This window comes from Artemia sp. Qi Xiang Cuo, chromosome 16 (assembly GCF_049724085.1).
Source record: "Artemia sp. Qi Xiang Cuo chromosome 16, ASM4972408v1, whole genome shotgun sequence".
In the NCBI taxonomy this organism is placed as follows: domain Eukaryota; kingdom Metazoa; phylum Arthropoda; class Branchiopoda; order Anostraca; family Artemiidae; genus Artemia; species Artemia sp. Qi Xiang Cuo.
In genome coordinates this window covers 3,488,895-3,502,748 of record NC_142809.1, presented here as the reverse complement: position 1 = coordinate 3,502,748, position 13,854 = coordinate 3,488,895, and the positions used below count along the sequence as shown (strand labels likewise).

General features: G+C 35.0%; 1 protein-coding gene across 3 annotated transcripts in view; it reads right to left on the bottom strand.

The window, feature by feature from the left end:
• Positions 1 to 10,899, bottom strand: part of LOC148942486 (methionine synthase reductase-like) — a 166,197-nt gene extending 155,298 nt beyond the window's left edge. The window contains exons 1-2 of one of the 3 annotated variants that reach the window (XM_089102489.1): positions 10,741 to 10,850; positions 1,581 to 1,833 (exon numbers count right to left, since the gene is read on the bottom strand). Coding sequence is in view for 1 of the 3 variants with exons in the window: in XM_089102487.1 (XP_088958613.1) it covers positions 10,741 to 10,872 (132 nt within the window). In the remaining 2 variants the exon portion in view is untranslated. Of the gene's footprint in view, positions 1 to 1,580; positions 1,834 to 9,859; positions 10,118 to 10,740 lie in introns of those variants that run through there. The other 2 variants (XM_089102487.1, XM_089102490.1) reach the window with 2 other exon arrangements.
• Between the last annotated feature and the right edge of the window lie 2,955 nt (positions 10,900 to 13,854).

Below are 13,854 nucleotides of genomic sequence, written 5' to 3'. Positions count from 1 at the left end.
GCCGAATCGACAAACATAAGCCCTATCGTGAGAGAATACTCAATGTAAATGTCATTCATCACAATAAGAAAATGACTCCACATCATCATCAACAACAACAAAAATAATACCAAAAGAAGAAGAAGATTTGCCTAAAGTTATGACAAGTGTTGCTGATCTAATGCCACATTCCTATCGTGAACAGTGTAAAAGACTCTTGACATATCTCAATGACAGGGAACATGTTCAAATTAATGCTAATGGGAATCAAGTTATAATCCATGGCAAGAAATATATTCTACTTGATTTATTATCAGATTTAGTCACGAATTGTAAAAGACTTGTATCTTTTGACAGTCATCTGCATAAATTTTTAAACTCGTCAAACTTTCCCAAAAGTCTTATTGCCAATAAACATGTTTTAAATCGATTAAAGAACTTTAGTCAAATATCAAAAGATGTTTTTAAATCATTTTCGGAAAACACTAGCATGCCAAGTGAAAAATGATTTGACAAGGTTTATGATTGGGGGAGTCAAGCGAAGACGTCTTAATATCACTGCATCCCCCTCACCATAACCTGTTAGTATACAAAAGGTCAGTGGACACTTCACTATGTGTTTACGTTCAAAATGGTTGAAGCTTTCAAACATTTTTATGAGAATTTTGGTGAAGTGGGAAGTTTAAGCTCACCCACCATACCAGCTCAAGTCACTGGACTTGAAAAGAATCGGGCGGCTGAGTACCTAGAGAATGAATCAAGTTACACTCTAAATCGTAATCATAGAGCTCGTGGTAATCATTATCGAAAAAACTAGAGCCTTTTTCTCATTACAAATATTACAGGCAGATCTTTTGACTCTAGATGAGATTCAACGGCGTCACAATCACCCATAAAAGTACATTCTACTTGCAATCAGTGTTTTTAGTCGCTGCATATGCCATTCCACTGCGTTCAAAGAGCGGTGGTGAAGTTGCTAAAGCTCATGAAATATCCTTGAAAAGGATTGCTATAAGAAGATTCAAACGGATCGGGGTAGTGAATTTGTTAGTCCCCATGTAAAGAAGGTTCTACTGAAATATAATACAATCCTCTATCATAGTCATAGTCCAGTAAAAGCAGCATTGGCCAAACGGCTGATAAGAACTATTCAAATTTTAATTTCTAGATATTGCACTTTGAAAAATACTGCTGCTTTTATTCATGATTTGAATAAAATTATGTTGATTTATAACCAACGTCCACGTCGATCCCTGTCCAACTCAACCCCAACGGAAGTTCATCATGATGTCAATACAATTGACACTTTTCTTAAACAATACTCCAGTGGTGATGGTGCTAATGAGAAGAAAAAGAAGAAATTCAATGTTGGTGATACTGTTCGAATCATTCGAACTACTAATGTTTTTGAAAAGGGTAATTATTTGTGTTCCACTGAACTTTTTAAAGTATCCAAACTCTTGGACACTACACCCATAACGTATCGTCTACGTGCTATGAAAGATGATGAGATTCTTGGCGGTTTATATGATTATGAATTACAAAAAGTTAAAAATACCATAATCTATCAGATTGAAAAGATATTAAAGACTCGTACTCACAGGGGCATGAAACAGTTACTTTTTCGTTGGCTAGGATACAACTCTGATTTTGATTCGTGGATATCCGCCGAGGACATACACAATGCCCAATGATTTTTATGTAACGTTTATGTCCAACGTCTCCGACCCTCTCTACAATGATTTGAATAAAACTAGTGATTTTCAGGTTAAACTCTCCCTCACCATCAAATTTGATGATGGAAAGTATGAAGTTGCTCTTGTCGATTGTATTCTCAAAAATACATATGGTATCCTGAAAAAAGATCGCATGTATGAGAGAAAATTTACACCTTTCGATTGGTCCCTCTTTGTCGAGTATGAATGGGTTGAAGCACTTAAATCTAGTGAATATCCCCATGTCACACTGAAATACAAAAAATTTGGTAGTATGAACGATTTTTATCGGACAATCAATAGAAAAATATCTGTTCGTAAGAATGGTACATTCCAATTTCATTATTCAATGGAACATGATAGGATTTACATTAGCTCACCCGTTGACAATAAAATGATTCATTTCAATGATAATCTGAGAGATGTTATTGGCTTTAAGCAGAATATATGTCATTTTCGATCCATTCAGTAACAACAAAATGGCTAATAGAAAAAGTATATTTGTTTGTCCAAAGAAATTGATTTATATGTTACTGCTCTCCAACAATGAAAATTGGGTCATGGAATGGACTACTATAAAGGCCATACGTCATTGTCGGCTATGGTCTTGGCAGTTGGCTTGCTAAGCTGTTTCGCTCTGCAATACCACAGGCTAAAAATATATTACGCCGGTTGCCGCGGATTTTGCATCCTCTACGCTACTTCACTCTTGTCAAAGAAAAGTAAGAATAAGAAAAAGAAACCAAGAAAATAAGAAAAAGAAAACCTCATCACTCTTGTCAAAGAAAAGAAAGAATAAGAAAAAGAAACCAAGAACAAGATTTGTGACATCGAAAAGGGATTTCTTTTCCTAGACAGAAATGGCATATCTACCCCACAAGGAATCTCATCCCACAGTCACCACATCTCTAAATCTTTTCAATGCAGAAAGTGTGGATGTCATTGTAAAACATGGGTACTATGAACAATTCTATTCACAGCAACCCCTCTCTGAAAACATACATTTTCAAATTTATTCCAATGAAGACTACTTGATAGATTTATCATCCACATTTATTGATTTAAAAGTTGTGGTGAGGAAAAAGTCTGACAATTTACCCCCATCCGCCGTCGATGGACTGTCCTATGAAAATGGTGCATTACACAATTTATTTAAACAAATATGTGTCTACAAAAATGGAACATTTGTGAGCACTAGCGAAACTCTATCATACTATGCAAGCTAACACAATTTAGGTTGATGACTCCAATGTCCTATAAGAAATTGAGAGGTCTGCCAATGGGCTATGACTATAGATCAAATGTTGATACTGATGTTTAACTAACTTGAGCAGAGAGCAAGGAGTATCATTTAGTTGGTAGACTCAATCATAAAATATTTAATATATCCCAATGGATGCCCCCCAATGCTAAAATTGATATAAAGTTACAACTCGCTCCGTCCAATTTCATATTAAGAAAAAGCACTTGATGTAGCCCCCGATGCCAATATCAATCTCCTCTCGGCAATATTTCATCCACGAAAACAACAGGTTATGAGTTCTGTTGCTTTGGCAATTGAAAAAGTAAGAGCCTCTGGAAATAATATCAAATTGCTCGTTCATCAGACAATGGCCAAGCAACGTCATACCGTATTACCACTGGTTCAAGTACCTACACCGATTCTTCATTTATCAATGGTGAAATTCCATCGAAACTTGCCATGGCTTTTGTAAAAAGCGCCAGTGCCATAGGATCGTGGACAAGTTCGCCACATGAATTTGAATTGTTTAGACTTTCCTCTCTTGTATGTAAAGTAAATGGAATTCCTCTCTACAATTTTTTGTTTAATAAATCCCATGGGATCCTATGTTAATTGACAATGCAATCACCGGATCAATATTCTCAGCTATATGAAAATGGTATAATTGATGCAATGTTTGCAAAAAGTCATGGTATCATTCTTTTGGACTTGTCTGGTACTCAGGATATGAGCAATGTCCGAACGGGTACTGTATGTTTAGAGTGTCCCTTTGACAAACCATTGACAGAGAGCGTAACATTAATCACACTCAATCAATTTGAAACCTATTGGGAAATTACCCCCGACCGTAGTGTTCTATTTGACCTGGCACCATGAACACCAATCAAATAATCGATGTATTTAACATGCATCCTTTTTTGTCCAAATACAAACCTATTGTAAACCCTCAGATTTCCTTGAATATATTCATACTGCTAACAGAACCATTGGTTAGTGGTAGTCCATCGACTGTGCAGACGGGTCATTGGCTATGCATCTTTCAAACAGCAAAGAATATAGAATTTTTTGATCCTCTTTCTCTGTCACATACATTTTACAAACTGCAAATCAAAACCTTATTGACCGATCCGGGAAATCAATTACTAAAAATTGGAAACGAGTACAAGATTTATCAACGAAAAGCTTCGGTATCCATGCATTACTATATTTCATTTTTCGATGTCGTGAATATACTTTTAGTGAATTTCTCAACATTTATCTACACAGTCCTCGTTTAAATGACTTTCTAATAGAAAATACCCTCTCAGACCTGTATAACATTGATTCCAGTGCCCTAAGAATAAAGTGTTTTAAAAAAGTATATGAATTTGTTTATTAATAAAATATACATATGCACTATAAAGTCTTTTGTCTTCATTGTTTGGATTTCTTCATCTTCTTCATAGTCATTTAGATCGTCATCGTAGTCGTTATCGACAACGATTAGTGGTGGTAGACAATTGGGATTCAACTTGTACTGATCCTGGCGTGCAAAATCATGGTCACATTTTCCACAATATAATGTAACTTCTATTTTATTAAATCTCCTTGTGAAGTCAATGATACTATTACGATTCATATTGTAAAATGGACATGTTTCTATCTGATTTTTTGAAGTAATGTCGTACACAATATTCTCATATGAAGAATCACTTTCTGTTACAGCCAAATAAAAATAAGTAGGTTTATAATCATTACTAGCATTGTCCTCACAACGATGACGCAAGAACCATACTCTCTTCATCTTTTTAAAATTGAAACGTGCTCTAAATTCTTCTTCTCAATCAAACAGTTTGTAGTAACGAACTGTAAGTAAGGAGCAACCCGACTCAATGGTAACCGAAACCCTAAAAAACGGAATTTTGATACCAATAGATAAATTTGATCAAAAGAATAAAATTTTAATTCTTATTTCAAATATATAAGTTTCATCAAGTTTAATCTTACCTATCAAAAGTTAGGCGCCTGAGAATATTTGGCTGATTTTCGAAAAAAGGGGGAAAGACCCCAATTAAGTTATAGAACCTTAATGAAAATCACACCATCATATTCAGCGCATCAGAGAACCCTACTGTAGAGGTTTTAAGCTCCTATCTAGAAAAATGTGGAATTCTCCATTTTTTGCCGGAAGAAAGGTCACGGGTGCGTGTTTATTTGTTTTTTTTTCTTTTCACCATGGGTGATCGTATCGACCCAGTGGTCCTAGAATACCGCGAGAGGGCTCGTTCAAACGAAAATTAAAGTTCTAGTGCCCTTTTTAAGTGACCAAACAAAATGGAGGGCAACTAGGCCCCCTCCCAAGCTCATTTTTTCCCAAAGTCACCCGATCAAAATTTTTAGATAGCCTTTTTGTTCAGCATGGTCGAAAATATTATAACTATGTCTTTTAGGATGATTTAATCCCTCGAAGTCCCCAGGGGGAGTGCTGAAAGTTATGAACTTTACTCAATGTTAACATATAGTATTGGTTATTGGGAAGTATACAGAAGTTTTCAGGGGGAATCTTTTCTGGTAGTGGGGGGTGGGGGTGGGTCGGGGGTTATATGGGAGGATCTTTTCATGAAGGAAGTTTTCATGGGGGAAGGGACATTGCTATGAAAGGGGCGCCGGATTTCCTATCATTATTTTACAAAAAAATTCGGAAATTAAATATAAAAAAACAAGTTTTTCAACTGAAAGTAAGGAGCAACATCAAAAATTAAAACGAACAAAAAAATATTAGCTATATGATTGGGATCACCTTCTACTCAATGCCTCGCTCTTTAAGCCAAAGATTTTTTAGTACTTTCATAAGAGCTATCTATTCTAATTAACAGCCTTTGTGATTAAGGGGTCATTTTTATAGAATTGGAACAAAATTCGAACTTTAGCTTAAAGAGCAAGGTATTGACTAGGGGGCAAACCCCCTAATATACGTATTAAAAATAAATGAATATAGAAGTTCGTTACGTAAGTTAATTCGTAAGTTACGTATATTTATTACTAATAAAAACGTTCGTAAATAAAATTCAACAAGTTTCGAGAAAGCCATTTAACCAAATAAAAGTAAAATTAATATGCAAATTTTTTTTAATTATTCATGCACGGTCAGCCAAAATCAAAACCTGCATTAATTAAAAAACATTCACAAATGAAATAAAAAAAAACAAGTTTTTTTTAACTGAAAGTGAGGAACGACGTTAAAACTTAAAACGAACAGAAATTATTCCGTATATAAAAGGGACTGTTGCCTCCTCAACGCCTCACTCCTTACGCTAAAGTTTTACTTACTCACAGCTCAATTTTTTTTTAACAATCGAATTTTGTTTTAATTGCAAATTTTTTTCATTAACTTAAACGAAATTCACACCATCAAATTCAGCTTATCAACGAACAATATTAAAGAAGCTTCCAAATCCTATCTGCAAAAATGTGGAATTTTGCATTTTTAATTAACTTTAACGAAAATTACACCATCACATTCAGCTTATCAGAGAACCCTATTAAAGAAGTTTCACACTCCTATCTGCAAAAAGGTGGAAATTTGCATTTTTTGCTTGAAGAAAGATCACAATGCGTGCCCTCCAAAAAATGGAGGGCAACTAGGCCCCCTCCCACGCTCATTTTTTTCTCCAAGTCACCCAATTATCATTTTGAGATAGCCATTTTGTTCAGCAGAGTCGAAAATCTAATAAATATGTCTTTTAGGATGCCTTAATCCCCCACAGTTCCCAGGGGAAGGGCTGAATGATATGAACTTTGCCCATTGCTTACAAATTGTATTGGTTATTGGGAAGTATACAGACATTTTCAGGAAGGATTTTTTTCTGGTGGGAGGGGGCTGGAGGAGGGGGATACTCGGGAGAATCTTTCCGTGGATGATATTTCTTTGGGGAAAGGGACATTTCTATGAAGGGTGCGCCGGATTTCCAAGCATTATTTAAAAAACGATCAGAAATTAAATTAAAAAAAACAAGTTTTTTCAACTGAAAGTAAGAAGCAACAATAGAACTTAAAACGAACAGAAATTATTACGTATATGAAGTTCTCCCCCAAGTCAATACCTCGCTCTTTACGCTACAGTTTTTTTAGTGCTTTCAAAAGAGCTATCTATTCTAATTAAACGGCCTTTGTGATTCAGAGGTTTGTGAATTAATTTTTTTTTTAACTTTTAACGAAAAGAACGTGGTATTGACTAAGGGGAGAACCCCTTCATATACGTAATAACATATACGTAATAAAAAAAAAAAAAACTAGCAATACAGCTCAATAGTAATCGAAACTTTTAAAAACGGAATTTTGATGTCAATAAATGTATCAAAAGAATGGGCTTATAATGCTGATTCTAAATATATAAATTTTATTAAGTTTAGTATTACTCATCAAGGGCTACGAGCCTGAGAAAATTTACTTGATTTTTTAAAGAGGGAGGAAACATCCCATACAAGTGAAAGAATTTTAATGAAAATCCCACCATCAGATTCAGCGTATCACAAAACCCTATTACATAGGTTTCAAGCTCGTATCTGCAAAAATCTGCAACTATATCTGCAACGTATTTTTTGCCAGAAGAAAAATATACGAATATAGAAGTTCGTTACGCAAGTTAATTTGTAAATTACGTCAGAACCAAATTTAGAGACAGCCATTTAGAAAAAGAAGAGTAAAATTTTTATGCAAATTTTGTTTACTTATTCAATGCCGGTGAGCCAAAATCAAAGCTACATTAACGAAAAAACGATCAGAAATTAGATTAAAAAAAAAAGTTTTTTAAACTGAAAGTAAGGAGCGATATCAAAACTTAAAACAAACAGAAATTATTCTGTATATGAAAGGGGCTAGCCCCTCCTCAACGCCTCGCTCTTTACGCTAAAGTTTGACTCTGTCTCACAGCTTTATTTTTTAAAACAATAAAAAACTTTAGCGTAAAGAGCAAAGCACTGAGGAGGGGACAGCCCCTTTCATATACAGAATAATTACTGTTCGTTTTAAGTTTTAATGTTGCTCCTTACTTTCAGTTTGAAAAACTTGTTTTTTTTATTTAATACAATTTAAATCCACAATGATACCAATCCCTTAGAAATAAACCTAAGTCACATTTAGGTTTTTTTCCAATCATGCCAGGGTAAGTATTTTCCCATTGGTCACACTTATCAAAATGGCAATTGGAGCATAGATATCCATTAGGATGAGAGTCAGAAGTCTCTTCAAGACAGGTATTACAGTCCTTAATTTGTACAGCATATCCTTAATGTAGTTTACACGGATTGCATAATCTACACTTTTCATTATAGTCATCAACTGTAGTACAGTTCTCACATGATGACCAGCTGCCCAATGTATATAAACATAGTGAACATGTATGATACGTTTTTTTTATGTTGTCAGTCTCACTGCCAAAAAAACTGACTCATAATCAATAAAAAAACATTGTCTTCTAGGAAGAGGAGGATTAATTGAGTATTGTCAAAAAAACTTATTTCTTATTGTTTTAAAGAATGAATTTCTAGGTAGTGGTTAAAAGCAGAATCACAATGTCATTTTGTTTTGATTCAATTAATATATCAATAAATTGAGTAAATGCATTTGACTCACAACGCATAAGCTTCAGACAATAGTCCAAAGATGGGGAATCAGTTCCCATTATACTGTTAAGCATTTCTAGAGAAAATATTTTCCGTTGTAGAGCTAATTCCAGAAAGTCATCATCTAACACTAAACATTTTTTTAATTTTACTAGATTCTGTAAGATCTTCTGTTTCTCAAATCCAATCGTTTTTGTTCTTGATACTCCCAGTACAAACTATAGACTAACATAACAATTGCAAGTTTCTACTTTGTGCCCACTCTCAATGCCTATTAGTCACCCCCACTAGAGAGAAAGTGGAGTAAATGATCATCTAATCAAATAAACAATCAAAGAGTGTCTAATCAAAAAAATCATTATAAAAAAGAAAAACATTTGTATTAACAGAAATGTAATAAAAGAATTAATGTTCACTCTCTTTACATTAAGTGTGTCAATCTATTTTCCTCAACGTGCTTCATGATAGCATTCAGCCGATGTTGTAGTTGTGATATATGCTTTATATTCACTTTTGCGGCAAAACATAATTGTTCATCTGACTTAAATTTACTCAATAATATAACATAGCTGCCAAACATCTCATCCCACTCAAATGTAAGTCGGGAATCCTTTCCAATTTCAACTGCTACATTGGGAGCCCTTGTCTTCACAACATCACTGTCAGCTCCTTTGAGGTGTAATAGTGTAAAACTACTCATTTCCACAATATTTGAATGTTTATTTTTCCAATTTGAAGCAATGTATACTAAACAAATACAACTTATTGACTGAGATACTAACTCAGTATCAGGTTTTTTATATCCAAGCTCAATGTCAGAGTAAATGCGCCAATGCCTATAATCATGCTACAATGAAGAATCATGCCTAACATTAGAACAACAGGCTAAAGTATATCCTGGGAAGGCATTTTGAAGTACCTACATCCACTCCTTCTCCCTCTAGAGGGTCTTGACCTTTGATTACCATTAAAAATCTATGTGTTATGAAAGTGAAACCTTGCAAAATAGAGCTTCTGCTTAAATCAAGTACAACAAAATTGTTTTCAGCTTCATAATTGTGCTCAATCCCAATTTATAATGTTTAAAAGATATGCAAATACAATTCCATTTTGAACATTGTATTTGGATTCAGAATGCAATTCAGACTCTATAAGTATGTCTATTTCTTAGCTAGGCCTAGGTCAGTAATTTAAACTTGTCTATATTTATCTAAAATTCTACTGAAATAACAAGAATTGTATTTTCAAAAATAAAGCCAAAGACAAAGAGACTGAAAACTAGAAATTAATTTATAATATTATTTTGTCAAAATTTAAACCTTTCAAGTAGGCTAGGCAAATTTCTAAGCCTTAGAAATCAGAATAGTGGTTTGGCAATACTTTCTGGAGTAAATCCCTGGCCCTAAATTCCTTTAAGAAAGTTTCACTTAAGCAGCATTCACAAGCATGTCTAGCTAGAATCCCATGTCTAGACACGTGTCTAGCCAGAATCCAATGTCTAGGCAACAACTGTTCACAAGTAAAATTTCCTGCTTAGCTAAAACTACAAATTTAGTTTCAAATTGCCATTTCTGGCCAATCAACAGAGCTTATGCAGGCAAAACTTTCAAAATTATAATCCCTATTTTTACTGTCACAAGCTAATGCAAAAACAATTGCCTTGGTGTGCTTCATTATTATGTCTGGTGTTGCATATTGCCTAAAATGAAACAAACAATTAGCCTAATGAAAAAACAAAAATTAAATTTCAGTTTACAAATGTAAACAAAAATGATGAAATAGTGGATCTTGACACATTCTGATTGGCTGTAATCAAAAATCCTATACATTGAGTTCTAGAATCTAGAACTCAATGTCTAGCCAAGCGTCTTGTCTAGCATGTCTAGCTAAGTGCCAAATTTTACTTGTGAACAGTCATTGCCTAGGCATTGGATTCTGGCTAGACACCCTTGTGAATGCTGCTTTACCAAACTCAACTACTTTTCAAGATAGCAAGAAGTCTCTAAACAACAATTTTACTAATTTAATATTGCTTTGTGACAGTATGAATATATTCAGTTCTCATAGATAGCCTACATGTGTAGTTAATATCACTAAGTGAGAGAGGGTCCTCCACATTTTAAATCTTTTTTAGGGGGTAGAGAACTAGAAGAAGGTTGGGAACAACTTGTCTAGTAGAAGGAGAAGTTTTAAATATAACCTTTTTGGCTGCCTCTTCCATAGAATAAAGATTATGGTGAAGCTTTTTTTTTTGCATTAAGCTGCTGATTTCTTCACAAACTCCTTGTGATTGACCAGTTTGACTTCCATATAATATAAATATTCCACACATTTCATGTACTGTGAATTATCTGCAAGGCTCAATTTACCAGGGTTGCCAGAAAGTCAAACAAAAAATAAGCCCGAGCCTTTGAAAAACAAGCCAAATACGCCCTACTACTACTAACAACTCACTGCAGCACCAAGCCGCCTGAAGCCAACACAGCTACGCACGATCCTCCTCCACCCCAATCTATTCAAAGCCTCCCTTTTTACACCCGCCCACGAAGTTCCCATTTCCTTTAAATCTTTCTTTATGACGTCATCCACCCCAGACGGGGACGACCTGTTTTCCGTTTAGCCCTAGATGGTTGGCCGAAAAGAACAAACTTCGGCAATCTGTCATCCTTCATCCGCACAACGTGCCCTAGCCACCTCAACCTTTCTTTCATTATAGCCCTAGAGAGCGGTATTGAACCACATTTTTCGTATAGCCAATTGATCGAAATACGGTCAGTCAGCCGGGTACCGAGAACAATCCGTAAGCAATTTGTCTGGAAAACATCTAGCAAATCTTAATCCGCTTTTCGGAGCGGCCATGCTTCAGAGTCATATTTGACCACCGTCATCACTGTAGCTTCTAATATTTTAATCTTGGTTTCCAGACTTATCTTTCAATTCTTCCAAACTTTTTTTAACTGTGAAAAAACAGCTTGCGCCTTGGCTATTCTCTTTTTTACACCTTCAATGCTCCCACCATCTTTACTAATAATACTACCAAGGTAAGTGAAGCTGCCCATCTGATCAATCTGTTCATTACCCAACGTCACCTTTTCATCTTCACTTATTCCTAGCCTTAGTCTTCCTAACCTTAATTTTCAAACCAATTCTAGCACCCTGAACTCACAAAAGCTCTAAAACTTCATTCATTTTGCTTACACTTTCATCTAGGATGCTTAAATCATCAGCATAATCCACGTCCAGGAGACTTTTTCCTCCCCGTTTGATTCCGTGGTCTCCCAGTGCCTTTCCTGTGCTCCTTAAAACAAAGTCCATCAAAATAATCCACATAAAGGGGAACAGAACACAGCCGTGCTTAACTCCTGATTTAATACAAAACCAGCTGCTAACCTCATTTCCTACCTTAACCGCAGCAGTGTTATTCTCGTACATAGCACTAATCACTTTAAAGTATTTGTCTTGTATACCATACAAGGATAAAATTTTTACTAAAGCTCTTCTATCAACAGAATCGAATGCTTGCTCGTAATCTATAAAACTGAGGACCAAAGGTGTTTGAAAATTCAGGCACTTCTCAATTATTCTGAGAATTCAATTATTGGGGCACTTCAAATACGCCCTAGCCTCAGAAAACCAGGACTGCCATCATGGTCACTTCATAAAGATCTAAAACTGCCCAAATTTCTGTGTTCACAGCAATTTTAGGTGCTTAAGTAAAAAAAAAAATAGTTGCACGTGTCGCAGCTTGCGCCGCGACACGCGCATGGCCCGATAACTGTAGTTGGATTAGTTCTAAATGAGTTTTTTGTCCGGTTATTTCAAACTTAGCACCAATCTTTCGAAACAAGCACGGCAAAAAGATGGTCCTGATTAAATCAAGCTTCGCACAAATCTCTCAAAACGAATACAGAAAAATGCGGTCCAAACTTTTTGTTAATTCCTTAACCTTTTTCAAAATCCTCATCATTTTGTCCATGACAAAACTAAAAAATTGTATCATGAAAGTGCTACATATTGAAGCACGTGTTACAGTTTTACAAATGATGAAATAGTGCTAAAATAGGTCTTTCGTGCTAAAGTCAGAAAAGATTTTGTCCCTAATCTAATTGTACTTTTTCTTGCTTGCTTACCCTTCGTTCATCTTGCTCCACTTTCACGGAAGAATAACGATTCATGTGATCCGCCAAAATTCATCTGTTTTTAGCTGCAGTTTTATGCGTCATAATGGTTAAGCAGCTGTGAACTCATTTTATTAACTTTTAGAATTTAATATGACTTATTCCAATATATATATGCTAGTAACAACTATAAGCTGAAGACATACAATATCTTTGGTTTATTATTGCATAAAAATTTTTGATACATGTTATTTGGTACAGTTGCAACACAATATTTAAAAAGATAACTTTATGATTAAAGTAAGGCCTAAAAAAACAACAACGTGAGAACGGAATTAATACAAAAGCCATCGTAATCCCAAGATGAAATAATACGTACAGATTAAAAAAAAAAAGGCACTAAGATCCATACGGCAGTAAGAGATTTGAGACTCATAGGACGCTAGGATATTATGTAGATCGACTAGATCAGTTGTTTAGTCAGCTTCGTCGACATCACAAGCCTGAGGAATACCACTACTGAAAAGTAGTTGCAACACAATATTTAAAGATAACTTTATGATTGAAGTAAGGCCTCAAAATGAAACTTGAGAACGGGGTTAATACAAAAGCCTTTGTAATCCCAAGATGAAATAATACGGACAGATAAAAAAATAGGCACTTAGTTCCATATGGAACTAAGAAATTTAGGACTCAAAGGAGGCTAGGATATTATATGGATCGGCTAGATTGGTTGTTTGGTCAGTTACTTCGACTTCAAATGTCACTATTAAAAAGCAGTTGCAACACAATATTTAAAGATAATTTTATGATTATAGTATGGCCTCAAAAAAAAACGTGATAACTGGGTTAATACAAAAGCCTTCGTAATCTCATGATGAAATAATACAGACATCTAAAAAACGAAAAAGAAAGCACTTAGATTCAAAAGCCACTAAAAGATTTAAGACTCAAAGGAGGCTAGGATATTATCTAGATCGACTAGATCAATTGTTTGGTCAGTTTTTTCGACTTCACCAGCCTTATAAATATCACTATGGAAAAGCAGCATACGCTTTGTAGGCTCAAATGCCGAGCAAGAAGAGCCACATGCTGACAACCACAGCCTGAACACAAGCATTGAGTTCAACATGGGCAAGAGTATATGGTTTCGGAGCTTGCTCTTAATGGCATTCATCAAAGAAAAGGACCGTTCC